The 15048-nt window shown below is 48.5% G+C and overlaps 1 protein-coding gene across 1 annotated transcript in view; it reads left to right on the top strand.

The window, feature by feature from the left end:
- The window catches only part of Set (NAP domain-containing protein SET), a 50345-nt gene extending 45009 nt beyond the window's left edge, over nucleotides 1-5336 (top strand). Inside the window, exons 5-6 of the mRNA XM_068389659.1 lie at nucleotides 3774-3966; nucleotides 4121-5336. Of these exons, the coding sequence (XP_068245760.1) occupies nucleotides 3774-3966; nucleotides 4121-4137 (210 nt within the window). The 3' untranslated portion in view covers nucleotides 4138-5336. The remainder of the gene's footprint in view (nucleotides 1-3773; nucleotides 3967-4120) is intronic.
- The last annotated feature ends 9712 nt before the right edge of the window (nucleotides 5337-15048 follow it).

Genomic DNA, 15048 nt, shown 5'->3' with positions numbered 1-15048 from the left:
ACTCTAACCTCTATTGAAATTAAGGTATTACCGTGAGATCTTGTTCCTCATGGCTGTGAATATTTGGCAATTAATGCTTTTTGCATAAATAATTTTTCCTTTTTCTTTCAGTTAGGTGTTTGCTGTTTGTTAAGGATTCAGCCTAAGACCTGCGGGACTTATATGAGCAATGTGGAGGTGGACCCTTACGTGTTATGCCGAGAGCACATATGCTTTGAAGTTTCACCTTGTGAGGGGTGTAGGGAGTGGTTATCCTCCCAGTAGGTGTTGTTTGACAGGAGGAAGAAGCCCAAAAGAGATTCTTTGCCTTCGGGGCCTTCTTCGAAGTCTAGAAATCCAGGCCTGCTTCTTCTCTCCTAAAACTCTCTCTTTGGACTCTTCCTCTGGAGGGCGTTTGTTCCTAAGCGAATACAAATCCTTGTCCTTTAGATCCTGGTGACAGCTGGTAACGGCCAATGAAGAATTATCGAGGTTTTCATGGATGGTGTTTACCAGCGCGTTGAGCCTCCGTTCATAATCTGTTCAGCAATGTTGAACAGATATGATCCCAACGCTCTCCAACCTACCTGAAGTTTTGTGCAGTATTTTCTAATATTCTTCTTTTTCTCATTGGAGTATGAGTGAACTGGGTAAAAAGCAAATATGTCCAGGACTGCTGGATTATCATTGTGGAACCTTCATAAGTAAGGTTGATGTTGATCCTCACTCTGAGTCCAACATGCAATGGTGGTTCCTGGGGGGAACATGTCTGCTGCTGTTGCCTCTGTGCATATGTCTCTGGATTGGTACCTAGGGGAGTAGACTGCAGGGGTCCGGCCTCTTTGGTTCTGTCTGCTAGTTTCAGGTTCACTGTGTAACGAATCCCTTGGCTTTTGGGCAGTCTGCTGTTGATGAGTTGACCTAAGGAAGTTGTGCTTCCTTAAGTCTTTCAGACAGGCCCTCCATTACTTGAGGCAGTTGGTAGTTGAAGCTACTTCTTCCCGGCTCCCCCTGTGCTACTTGTCTTAAGTGTTTCTGATGATGTCAATGGTGAAGGGCGTGGTGTTTCTTCTAGTGTCGGGGGAAGTCCAATGGTTCTCCCTCTTAGCACTAGAAGAAGGGAAAGATATTTGGTATCTCTAGGTACGGCAGGTAAGGTGCCCTTCTCTTTTTGCTATTGCCCTCCCTCAGTATCAGTGGTTGTGCCTTCGGCCCTGCAAGTTACAGGACTTGTGAATGTCTTCCCCTCTCCCTATTATCGTGTAACCCAGTGCTGTGGCTCCTGTAGAGCAACCTTTGTGGTTCTCTAAAAGTTGAGTTGTCGTTGATGTTCGTAAAAACCTCGACACCTCTGCCTGCAGAGCTAGGAGGAGGTAGAAGCACGCACCACTCTTTCTCCTTCTTTTGGGATTTCAACATCTGTTCTAAGATAAATCCAGGAAGGACAGACAGTCACAGGGATAGGGCTCCCTGTGACCACCTTTCTTTTGAGGAAAGTGGACGGCTTTTGTGTGGTTCCCGGCCGGAACCCTAGTCTCATGTGTCAGTCTGCCCTCACAAGTTGCTGGGTTTGGGGCTTGTGAGTACTTTCCTCCCACCCCTGTGATGGTGTACAGTGTTGTGGTTCCTTTAGGGCAACCCATGTGGTTCTCCCCTTGGGGGAGAGTTGTCATTGATGTTTGCACAGACCTCGACTGCTCTGCTTGCAGAGCCAGGAGGTAGAATCGTGTGCACTTTTTTCCTCCTCCTTGGATTACAACTCCTCTTCCAAGATGAAGAGAAGGCGGCTGATGATTCCAGGGTGGATAGCCGTAGTTGCAAGGATTGGGCTCCCTGTGACACCACCTATCTTTCGAGGGAGGTGGACAGCACTCGTGTGGTTCCGACCGGAACCATGCTCTCGTGCCTTGGCCTTCCCAACAATTTTTGGGGTTTTGGAGCTTGTGAATGGCTTCCCATCCCACATGTGATGGTGTGCCCCAGTGTTATGGCTCCTGTAGAGCAACCAACGTGGTTCTCCCCTTGGCAGGAGAGATGTTGACAATTGCACAGACCTCAACCACTCTGCGTACAGAGCCAGAAGGAGGTAGAAGCGTGCACACTATTCTTTCTCCTCCTCTTTGTCCTACTTCATGGATTCCAACTCCTCTTCTAAGGGGTCTCTTTCGAGGAGGTGGACAGCACCCGTGTTAAGCCCCCAAGGGCTAGGACCTATGTTCTGGATGGGTCTCGGCCCCTTGCCCTGGCCATAGAGACCATGCTGTGACCCGGGATTGGAATACTCCTGGGACACGGTATTCCACCTTTCTGTCACGAAAGACTTTGTTTGTGGTAGAAACCCTTGTGTCATTGCCAAGGCCCAGTGTTCTGTCCCTGGGTCATGTCACGAACCCAGTTTCTGGCTCATGCCGTAGCTGTGACCAGGACCCAGGGTTTCAAATCCTGTGCCTGTGACCCTGACTCAGTCCCCGGCTTTCCGACAGCCCAGCTACCACAGTGGCCGAACAGAATATAAGTGTACGGCTGTATAGACTTTTTGCTCCAAGGTTGATGGAGTAGCTGCAATAATCTTCACCTCCCCTCCAGGTCTTTGGACTACCACAACTCCTACTGTGGAGCCCTCGTCTGATTAGATGGGATAGTTCCTCTTTATGCTTTGATAGACCAAGAATGAGGGTGGAACGCTTGTTCTAAAGCATGGGGTGGGCCGTGGCTTTCTCTGTCCAGACCCCGCAGTATGAGAAGTAAATGTAGTCCTCCTACTACTACAAGGTCCAGTGCAGGAGTTCTCTCTTTGCTATTGGCCTGTCATCGATTGGTATGAGGTAACAGTGGAGTTATGAAGAACTGCTTCCCAGGACTCCCTTATCCCCTTCTCGGTCCCTTTGAAGGGTCTTATTAGGATGTTCCCACCAATTGGTCAGGGGTTGTTTGTTTATAGTTGAAAGGCATCACTAACAGCCACAACCCTTGAGGAGTGACCATCATGGTTGCCTAGAAGTGTTCAGACTTGTGGACTGTCACTCAAGAAACCCATCAGACTTCAGGTCCTTCTGGGTAAGGGAGTTTAGACTTTACTCATAAGGGAAGAGCTCTTTTCAACTTTCTCTGGGGATTGTTCCCTATAATTATGCAAATGTTAAATTAACACACACATTTATTTATAAATGTGTATATGTATGTGTATATATGTATATACATGTCTGAACCAGGTAATTCTCTCCTTTGGAAAAGGAAGTAACACAGTGCAAGACCAGTAACATTCTGAGTGTCCTTCTTGGAAGGGCGTAAACAAGACTAAGGTGTGGAAGGCCATGTTAGGGCTAGACTGACTGGTGGATGAGTGGGGCTTCCTTCTTGCATCACTTGTCATTAACCAACTATCTTGTTAACAATTCAATGGCCATTCCTATTTAAAGGGATTATGGGTTTGTATAAAAGTAGAATAATCATCTAATTCATTGTGACCAGACTTTTCTGTTAGTTTGCCTTTAGGTGTACTGTGTTATATGACCTCAAAACTGTTTTCATTAATTGTAAATGGTAGAAATCTGAGGGACTTTGCTACATTTCCTCTGCTCTCAACAATCATAGCAAAAATTTGACTTTGCCTTGCATCAAGGAGCTTTACTTTCTCAATTTCCTTGTCTTGAGTTAGTTGGGGTATGTTATCCTTATGGTCAAATTAATTAAATCTGATGTTGGAGATACACTAATATATAGATAATTTTGGTAGAGATTTACAGTTATGAAACCAGAAACAGTTTGACTTATTGAACTTTTCTTAATTTCAGGTAATAAAAGATGACATGTGGCCCAATCCATTGCAATATTTTTTGGTCCCTGACATAGAAGTAGAAAATGGGGAGGGAGATGAAGATGAAGACGAGATGGAAGATGAAGAAGTAGATGACAGTGTAGTTGTCGTGGAAGAGGAAATTGAAGATGTAGACGAAGAGGGCGTAGAGGAAGAGGAAGTACCAGAAGGTAATTTTCTTTCCCCTAGCATTTTCTTGATAAATTAAGTTACACGTTCAATACTAATTCGTGAAGTTTGTTCGTTTTATTTAAGATATTGCTTTCCTTACAAAACTTATACCTGCAGCTATTTCACAATTTTAATAAATTTTTCCCCCCACAGAAGAAGCAGATGAATGAAGGTCACCCATGTTTTCACGAAAAAAAGGGCCAGAATTTATGTAAATGTTAAGTACTACTGATAACTTACACTGCTGTGAACTAGCAAATCTTGTAATAAGCAGTTCTCATTGTATGCATTGAAGAAAATACACTATATGATTACGACTGAAGGGAGCCAATCTTGCCAGTTATTAATGAAATTTCCTTGGCATGATATTTAATAAGCATATACCATATTTATTTATTTTGAAGAATGTAATGCCACTTCTCGTGTTTGGTCTCGTATGCAATAAATAACTACCGGTATATTAAATGAACAAAATTCAACAATAATAAAAATCTTGGAAGTTTAGAATTTAACAAAAATCCTGGAAGTTTAGAATTTGACTAAAATCTTAGAAGTTTAGAACTTTTCTTCGCCTTCAGGCAAGTTCAAATACTGCATCAGACAAGTTTTATGAAGGAATTAAGGATTATTTGTATTAGCACAATTACTTGTAAATCACTTACATTTTGTATAATGTACTGAAATACATGCGTGTGTATTTGAAAATAATATTGATAAGGATACTATTTATCTACAAGGAATGGAAAATAACAGATAAATTTGCCACAGGATTTTGCACCATATAGAGCATTTTGGGATTGTAAAATTTAAGAACTGTTAAAACATTAAAAACCACTTATTCTGGGTACAGGAAAGGCATGCTTTTGAACAAGGTTATTAAAGTAAATAGTCAAGCTATGATTGGAGTTATAGTAATAAAATTTCATTATTAAAACTATTTGTCACCAAATCTGTTATTCAATTGAGAGTAAATCATTACTTTCAGGTTGCTATGGTTCTTTATCAGTGTACATAATCGTTTTTAACATGTCTGTCTGCTCAGGAATGTAATATGCTAATAATGAGTTACATCTTGTGGATATTCTATTTCTGTGTATTCCCTTCCTTTAGATAACACATACTTGTGTGGTGTGTGAATGTATTGTGAAAGAGTTTGTCCAGCTTTTTGAAGTAGATACATTTGAATGCTATATTTAGAGAAATTCTTCATTCTATTGGAAATAAGGTTTTCAAGCTAATCCTAAACACTGATAATACTATCTTGTGCAGTAACATTAAGATACCATTTACAACTTTGATACAATGGGAACAACTTGAAGAATTTGGTTTGATGTAAAAGATCATTCCTAGAATTATAGTCATTTTGTACTCTATTTGTATTATTGAGCCTTTATGATTTATTTGTAAAGTTTGGAAAGTTACTCTGTATTGACTCTCTTCATAGTTCTGACACATTGCATGAACATACATATTTCATTAAAGAAAATATAGGTATTTTTGTACTTAATCACTGTGGCATGTACCACCAATAAATCCCTAATTAATGTTACAAAATAAACTGCATAGTATCAGATACTCTCATATGTATGGGTTGTGTTAGAAAATGATGTAAAATGCATCATTGGATGGTCAATAAAGACTTGGGGAATATTAGTGGAAAAATGAAGTCCAAGCATAGCCTTCTGCTGGCGCTGTATAGAAGTGGAATGGTTTGTCAGTAACTTCTAAAAGAATTCTGTATTTGTTCCAATACGGAGTACTTACCTCAAACTACTTTCTTGGGAGATCAGGGAATCTCCTTAATCACCGACCAAGAATTCTGCGTAGTTCCCCCTCTCTCCGCTACCTTGCAGAAGCGCTCTGGGGTGGAAGGATACTCGCCCTGGGGTGACCCTGGGTCAGCGCGTGGGGTCGCGCTTGTTAGTCAGTAAGCGTCTGGTCGCGGTGTTGATTACATCTCGCCGCTCTCTCTCTCTTATTCCGGCCGATCACCTTGTGTTCCTTTGTGTTCTTACCTTGTTCCACGAGTTCTCTTGTATACCACGTGTTCCCATTGTGTTCCTCACCTTTCCCTTGTGTGCTTGTGTCGTTTGCGTTAGTTTTTACCATGGAATCTCAGTGCCGCTGTCCCGGGCCCCAAGCTGCCAAGTCTTGCGGGGCATGGCTCTTGACGCCCGAAGTCGACCCGCACACCTTGTGCTCCTCATGTCGGAGGAAGAGGTGTTCCTCGGCCTCCACGTGCCCTGAGTGCGAGTCATGGCCGGAGCTTCAATGGACCCTATACGCAAAGAAGAAGGCTTCCAAGAGGTCGCCGAAGAAGTCAGGCCTTTCTTCACTGCTGACGTCGCCCTCGGCCCAGTCTGAGAGAGGTTCTCCTTCACCTTGCCCTACCCAGAGTAGGGGACGAGGTAAGTCCGTTTCCGAGAAACGGCCCATTGCCGTTCATGAGTCTGATGTCGGGGAATCTGTGAACAAGGGGCCTGTGCAGACAAGTGGGGGGTCTGCTAGTGTGGCGGGAGTGTGTGTGATAGACGAAGGCCTGGTGCCCGCAGGACCCATCTTAAGTGAAGACCCGGTGTTGGGGGGGCCCGAATTAGCGCCCACTCCCACGCCCGAACAGTGGTTTTCAGGTTCAGCGGGTTCCGGAGGTGGCCAGAACAAAGAAAGGCGGCCCACGTTCTCCTTGGACCCCGACTCCATCGTATGGACGGCTCCTAGGATGCCCTTCAGGTCCCCCATGAGGCGGGAGGAGGAAATCGAAGGTTGGTTCGCCCCTCAACCCATCATCCGTTCACCCCCGGCGCCATCGGCCACGCTTCCGCCGGTCTTCATGGAGCCCGTGATCCCGAGTTCCAGACCTAGAACCCCCAGGAGGCTTGTGATAGAGACGGAGGAATCAGCTTCCTTGTATTCTTCGGACGAATTTTCCTACGAGTCCTATTCGTCGGACAGCTACAGTGTTCTTGGACTCCAGGAGGAAGAGGAAGCATTCCAGGAGGAGGAGATCAAGCCCATGCGACAGCCCGCCCAGGAAGAGGGCGAGGTCCTCGAGGAGAGACTAACGAAGGAAGTTGTCACCGAGGAAGCGGTATGTTACCGTTGTCCGACACCGTCGGGAATCCAGCAGGTCGGTTGCCACTCCAGTGCCTGCCTCGGTGTCTGCTGGATCCGCTCCCGTTTCGCTGCAGTGTCTCTAAGGCTCCGCCCGCTCGTCGGGTGCAGCTGTTGGCACACACACTGTTACCCCGGCCTAGTAAGTCGGCGGCTCCACCTGTGTGTAGGGAACTCCTGCGGGTTAGGCCCAGCGGCACAATCCCAGGATCTTTCGTCGCAGCGGTCTCAGTTAAGTTTCGGGATTCGCCGCTGCCACGACCATCGACCAGCTCCATCCGCGTGGGCCCGGGAGGGGGTAGACCCATGACGGCTACCTCCGCTCCGGCGGCTCTACCCGTGACGGAAGCAGTCGCTTCATCACCCAACCAGGAGGGGAGGGAGGCCTCCGCGTTCGAGGAACCTTCCGACGCGGAGGTACAGTTAGTGGACGAGCTAGTGGACTCGGGTGAGTGCTCTGCGGACGAGGTCTCATCCTATCGCAAGGTGCTTGCGCTCATACGACAGCACCATAGGTTGGACGAGCCTCAACCAACAGCTGAACGAGCTTGGCACTCAGGTGTGGGCAGGATGGTACACAACCCTGTCCAGAAGAAACCGTCTCTGACCCTGCCATTAGCACTCGATATTGCCATGGGGATGAAGCACGTGGACCTTTACGTGTCAGGACCAAAAAATTCTTTGGCACAGGGTTCCTTCAAACTCCTACCGGGTCTCAAGACCCAGAGAAAATTCTATGTGCCGGATGGTAATCACTCAAGAGCCACGCACGTTGGAGGAAGCGGTTGCTACCCTGAACCAGGGCAACTCTTACGAGCGTAGCCTGAATGCTCCAGTGGTCTTCTCACAAGCGGAGGCCTCCATGATGGAGGTCACCGCTCAGGACATCGTTAATGTTACCTTTTGGCTGGACTGGTGGCCCTGTACGCTGGCAGGCTTCCAACTCTCACACGAAACCTAAGTTCCTGACAACCAGGCTCTTCTGCAGGAATTGATCCGCTCGGGGGTAAGGCGATGAAATTCCTGACATTCCAGTCCGTTACCCAAACGGCCAACTGGGTTCTGAGGAGAAGGGACACTGTCCTGAATAGATTACCCCGCAGGCTCCCCGAGCGAGAAGCGAAGTTCCTGAGGAACTTTCCCGTCTGGGGTGAAACGGTATTCTCCCTCCAGACGGTGGCTGAGACGATGGAGAGAGTCGGCATGCTGAAGGGGTCAGCCGAGCCCAGGCAGTAGTCGCCAAGGCGACCCCCTGTGAGGAAACCTTCGGCGGACGGGGCCTACCCGCCTACGCCTCCGGCTAGGCAGGAGGCTTCCTCCTCTTCATGGCACCCATCTCCTCGGCCCTCCAGGAGGAGTGGTGCTCAACCTCAAGCCACCTATAGACCCAAATTCTCAGGGTCAAGGAGAAGTCGGTCAAACCTCAACCTCAAGCCACCTATAGACCCAAATTCTCAGGGTCAAGGAGAGGTCGGTCAAACCGCCTCCCTAGAAGGAGATAGGGAGAGAGGCCCCCTACACCTTCCCATGCCCCTGGTGGGGGGATGCCTCAAACATTATTGGCAAGCATGGCGGGACAACGATCGGACCCATGGACGGTGACTGTTCTCAGGGAGGGATACAGGATTCCCTTCCTGTCAGAGCCGCCTCCGTTGATCCCCGAACACCGAGCGGGATGGTTGGCTCCCAACGAATCGGAGAGGAAAACAGCCCTGCAGGCAGAGGTGGAGGCTATGCTGAGCAAAGGAACCCTGCAACCCGTACACAAGCCGTCATCGGGCTTCTACAGCAGGCTCTTCCTGGTGGAGAAGGCGACGGGAGGTTGGAAACCAGTGATCGACCTCTCAGCATTGAACAAGTTCATCAGGAAAACCTCCTTCAAGATGGGCACGCCGAAGTCAGTGATGGCAGCCTTGAGAAAAGGGGATTTCATGATGTCCCTGGATCTCAAGGATGCCTACTTTCAGATTCCCGTTCACCCCTCCAGCAGGAAATTCCTCAGAGTAAAGTTGGGCTCCCAGACTCTTCAATTCAGGACCCTCTGCTTCGGTCTGTCGACAGCCCCTCAAGTCTTCGCCCTGGTTTCGATCTGGGCACACAAGCAGGGCATCAGGCTGATCAAGTACCTCGACGATTGGTTGCTGCTTTCAGCCTCAGAGGTAGCTTTAAAGGATCAAGGCATTCGCCTGGTGAATTTCTGAAAGGAGCTCGGGATAAATCAATCTTGAAAAATTGCAGCTAGTCCCCACCACAAGGATGACGTACCTGGTGAGAGCCTTCCCTTCCCAGGAGAGGCTAGACAACCTGGACCAGGTGATTCGACCGTTCCTAGCCGGTACTCCGATGAGGGCCAAGGATTGGCAGAGATTAGTGGGTCACCTGGTCTCGTTGGAGAAGTTGGTTCCTCAGGGCAGGCTCAAGCTCAGACTGGTTCAATGGAACCTGAAAGACCTCTGGTCAATGGGTGAATCCCCGCAGAAGATAGTCCCGGTGTCCCCTTCCTCCAAGGATGCTCTCATCTGGTGGTCCGACAGGAGGCATACGTTGAAGGGAATCCAGTTCGGCTCCCCTCCTCCGGAGATGCTGCTCTTCACGGACGCATCGAAGGAGGGGTGGGGAGCTCACCTTCTTGAGGAAACAGCGGAGGGGAAATGGTCAGTGGAGGAAAAGGCCCGGCACATCAATCTTCTGGAGCTCATGGCAGTACACCCGTCTCCTCCGGGGGAACTCGGTAGCCCTCATGTGCGACAACGCCACAGTGGTAGCGTACATCAAGAAGCAGGGAGGATTAAGGTCAAGGGAGTTAGTTGTACAACCTGACGGCTCAGGTCCTAGAGTGGGCCGAAATGAACGACATTCTCCTAACGGCCAGATTCATCCCCGGGGAAGGGAACGTCCTGGCGGACGGACTAAGCAGGACAGGCCAAGTAGTGGGCTTGGAATGGTCCCTTCACCCCCAAGTGGCACAGGAAGTCCTCCGTCGTTGGGGCTCCCAAGTGATAGACATGTTCCCCACAAGGCTCAAAGCAAAGCTCCCCGGTACCAGATCCGACGGCAGCCTTCGAGGACGCCTTCCAGCACTCTTGGGACAACCTCGACGTCTACGCCTTTCCCCCCTTCGGGATCATCAGACAGGTTCTCAACAGGCTAAGACAGTCAAAGTCCACAGAGATGACTGGTAGCGTCCTGGTGGCCGGAGAGGGAGTGGTTCGCGGATCTTCAGGACCTAGCCACCCTTCCTCCGTGGCCCTTACCGGCAAGAGAACACCTGCTAAGGCAGCCACACTTCCAAAGGGTGCACGAAAACCCTCAGGGGCTGAGGCTACAGGCGTGGAGGTTATCAAGCGCCTGTTAAGGAAGGAAGGCTTCTCGGACAAAACAGCGGATAGGATGTTGGGGTCTCTGCGTAAGTCCTCTTGCATCGTGTATCAGGGTTAGTGGGCAAACTTTGTCAAGTGGTGTGCCACTCAGAATCTGCGGCCCTTAGACGCTTCGGTACTTCCTAGTACACTTGAGGGATGACCTAGGATTCTCCATTCCAGCCATCAAGGGAGTTCGAGTGCCACTGGGCCAGGTGTTCCAACTCAAGGGCATCAACCTAGGCACCTCGCGTCACATCTCTATGCTCATCAGGAGCTTTGAGAAAACTTGTGACCCCTGCACCTCGAGGGTTCCCCAGTGGGATGTAGCTAAGGTCCTCAAGGCCCTCTCACGGCCCCCGTTCGAGCTACTCAAAGATATTTTGGACAAGGATCTCACCCTCAAAGCCGTCTTCTTTCTAGCCCTGGCCTCAGCGAAATGAGTGAGTGAGCTCCACGGTCTGTCCTTCGAGGTGTCCCACTCTAAAGGGTGGAAGGACATGACATTTAAGTTCGTAGCAAAGACCCAGAACCCTGCAATTGCGGACCCTAGGTTTGAAGAATTCTCAATTCCGGCTATTCCGCGTTCGGACAACCCGGAAGACCTGCTCTTGTGCCCCGTAAGGATTGTCAGGAAGTACCTTAGTAGGACGGCCAAACTCAGACCGCCGTGAAGAGTTTGTTAGTTTTCACAGGCTCGGTCAAGAAGGCAATTTCTAGAAACATCATATCCTTCTGGCTGCGTCAGGTGATAAAGAGGTCTTATGAGATTGAGGCCTCCACGGTGCCTGGGACCCCTGCACCTCGAGGGTTCCCCAGTGGGATGTAGCTAAGGTCCTCAAGGCCCTCTCACGGCCCCCGTTCGAGCTACTCAAAGATATTTTGGACAAGGATCTCACCCTCAAAGCCGTCTTCTTTCTAGCCCTGGCCTCAGCGAAATGAGTGAGTGAGCTCCACGGTCTGTCCTTCGAGGTGTCCCACTCTAAAGGGTGAAAGGACATGACATTTAAGTTCTTGCCAGAGTTCGTAGCAAAGACCCAGAACCCTGCAATTGCGGACCCTAGGTTTGAAGAATTCTCAAATCCGGCTATTCCGCGTTCGGACAACCCGGAAGACCTGTCAGGAAGTACCTTAGTAGGACGGCCAAACTCAGACCGCCGTGAAGAGTTTGTTAGTTTTCACAGGCTCGGTCAAGAAGGCAATTTCTAGAAACACCATATCCTTCTGGCTGCGTCAGGTGATAAAGAGGTCTTATGAGATTGAGGCCTCCACGGTGCCTGGGACCCTATGATAATAGGGGCCTTAGCACGTCCGTAGCGTTTGACACCAACATGGCAGTAGGCCAGATTTTACGTGTGGGCACTTTGGCTAGGCTGTCTACCTTTACAGCCCATTACCTCAAGGACTGTACGAGGAAGTCCCTGGATGCCTTCTCCATTGGGCCAGTCATTGCGGGTAGATTGGGCCCCGGGGTAGCCCGTGGGAAGTAATCGCAAGCGACACAGGTTTCTCCTTACTATACCCCCTTCCTTGCTACCCTCTATAACTTTCCTGAGACCCCATCCTTACATGAGAGAATGGGACGTTGTGGCACATCATGTCTGGATTAAATATAAAAGGTGAGTTGTACATAAGGTAGACTTTTGCGTGCTTTCCCCTACTCTCCTACCTCTCCCTGGGCGTTCCAGACCTAGTCTCCTATCTAGGTCATGTACCCCAGCAATTCTTGAATATTCCGAACTGTAAGCCACTCCCTCCTAAAGTATAAGTCTCCTAAGAAAGTAGTTCGAGGCAAGTACTCCGTGTTGGAACAAATCACAAATTTTAAGTAATTTGTATTTTTCCTAACAGTACTTACCTCGAACTACTTTCAGGTTATGGCCCGGCCCTCCCATCCTATACCGAGTATCTTACAGGAGTTCGAGGACTTAAATATACGCTTACTGACTAACAAGCGCGACCCCACGCGCTGACCCAGGGTCGCCCCAGGGCGAGTATCCTTCCTCCCCGGAGCGCCCCTGCAAGGTAGCAGAGAGAGAGGGGGAACTACGCAAAATTCTTGGTCGGTGATTAAGGAGATTCCCAGACTCCTAAGAAAGTAGTTTGAGGTAAGTACTGTTAGGAAAACTACAAATTACTTAAAATTTTTTATTTTTTTATTTTTTTTTAATTATTTGAGATAAAACAATAATGAAACTCGATCAGTAGAGAACATGCCTTTGCTCTGCTAAGCAGTCTTACTTTGCTCTTAACTCCCCTGTGTACTTCATGTAAACAAAATTTTCTTCAGAATCTAATGGATTTATCCTTGGGTCATACCCTACATGTCCACCAACTTGGTTCAAAGTTTTGTTGAATCTGGTTCAGTAGTTTTCACATACTGTTGTTCACAAACAAAAAAATGGTCTTTATGTTGCTCTTAATTCCACTGGGTACTTAAATATGATGCATTTTCTTCAAAATCTAATGGATTTATCCACCCATGTCCACCAAGTTTTGAAGTTTCCTTGAAATTGGTTCAGTAGTTGTCCCGGCGGAAATACAAACACTCTATTTATAGGGGTATATATAATTTTGGCGTAGCTGAAAGACAATTAGTGAGGGATAAGTACCCCATCCGCTAGTGGGGGGGGGTAGACTAGCTACCCCACTCACTCACACCTCTCGGCTAAGTAACCTCTTTACTTTATGCCTCGGTAGAGGACGGACATGCTGCCTCTCTTGCAAAGACTTGCCTTGATTGTTAATCTGTTTAGTTTATTCTCTTTTGTATGTTTTCATCTTATATATGTATATAAAGAAACATACTCGTATATTGTTAAATACTTGTAAATTTATTTACAGTTGACAGCGTATCCAGCGGTCTCCGCTGTTAGGGAGTTGTCATTGCGTTGATACTACTACTCCCCTACCTTGCTGCCCTCCCCTATGTGGTGGCCGGCAGTTTCTCATCACTCCTGTGTGTTTGTTTCAGTAGTCGAATTAAAGTTTATAACAGTTCCGCTCCCTTTTGAGGAATTCTCTTACAAGGAATGTGACTTATTCCCTGAATAGTTCATGTTATGCAGCGGAGTTATGAATTATAATTCATCACAACTTTTGTTGTCTTTGGCCTCTCCGGTCATTATCCTGCGCTTCCTGTGGCAGCTCGTGAGCTGCCCACCTTACGGGGTAGCACTCATTGCCAACCCTCAACTTGAACAAGGCTTGTTGATGGGAAGCATAAAGTGCTGCCAGGAAGTTCGCCTCCAGGGGTTGGAAAACCTTCACTGGAGTGGGGCTCCCGCCCCCTCCGAGGGAGAGCTTCCCTTCTTCAGCAACCTTCCCTCTTTGGGGAAGAATTGCTGACAGCTGACAAGATCTGCTTCTCCTATCATGTTGCCGAAGACTGTGCTTCTTCCCCTTGGTGTTGAGGAAAAGCAATTCCAAGGCTTGTTCCTCCTTCGGGGGAACTTCTCTCTCGTTCGCGAGAGAGATTGTTACGCCTGTGATTTTATCCCATAGAGTTGGGAGAAAACTTGTCTTAGGCGATGTCCTTGTTTGGGAAGACTTCTCTCTCATTCGCGAGAGATTGTTACGCCTACGCTTCTTTCCCATAGAGCTGGGAGAAAGCTTGTCTTAGGCAATGTCCTCTTTCGGGAGGACTTCTCTCTTGTTCGTGAGAGAGATTGTTCAGTGACCTACATATATCGTACTCCTACACTCTTTTCCCATTGGGCTGGGAGAAAGCTTGTTGTAGGTGATGTCCTCCTTCAGGAGATCTTTCCTCTCGCTTGCGAGGGTAAGCTTATTTTTAGCTTTTGTATTAGAGCTGTGGGTTATCTCAGGCGTTGCAGCCCGTCTGTCAGGCCTCGAGTCGGTTTCCGACGCTGAGTAGTTTGCTGATCCACCAGGGGCAGAGGCAGAACTTTCTTTGAGGCATGTTTCCCCTTCAGGGGAACGAATCTCTCTTTCTCGAGAGAAGACCGCCTCTGGGCATCGGTGGTCCCCTTACGCTTATGGTTCTCCTCCAGGGGCGGAGCGAGAGCCTTGTCCTAAGTCACGTTCTCCTTCGGGAGACCAAATCTCTCCTGCGGAGAAGGTATCTTTGGAGCTCGTTTAGTCTCCCCCTTGGGTGGAGTCTGCTAAGCGTTCCTCTCAGGAGGATCATAGGGTGGAAGGGTTTGTGACCCCTCTCCATCCTGGACGTTCTCCTCCTCTTGCTGTGAGGAGACATCTTTTTGAACCTGCTGGTTCTCCTCGCGTTGACCCTCCGGGGTCTCCTGACGATCACCCTTTGGACTAGCGTGATCGTGAGCCTTCGGGCTCTCGTCATGTCGATCCTGCGGGTTCTCATGACCTTATGAGTCCTTCGGGCCTCCGTCGTGCTGGACTTTTGGGTTCACGCGACTTGGAACCTTTGGGTTTCAGTTAAACTGAGCCTTCAGGCTCTTGTAACGATGGTTACACTGACTCTTCGGTGTCTTGTGACAGGGAAACTTCGGTTTCCCGTTGCGCTGACCCTTCGGGCTATCGTGACTCAGGTTATACTGAGCCTTCGGGCTCTCGTTCCTATAGTCATGCTGATATTTCGGTATCTCGTTACAGGGAGACTTCGGTTTCCCATTGCAC

Source organism: Palaemon carinicauda, chromosome 1 (genome assembly GCF_036898095.1).
Source record: "Palaemon carinicauda isolate YSFRI2023 chromosome 1, ASM3689809v2, whole genome shotgun sequence".
Lineage (NCBI taxonomy): Eukaryota > Metazoa > Arthropoda > Malacostraca > Decapoda > Palaemonidae > Palaemon > Palaemon carinicauda.
This window is presented reverse-complemented; position numbering and strand designations above follow the sequence as displayed.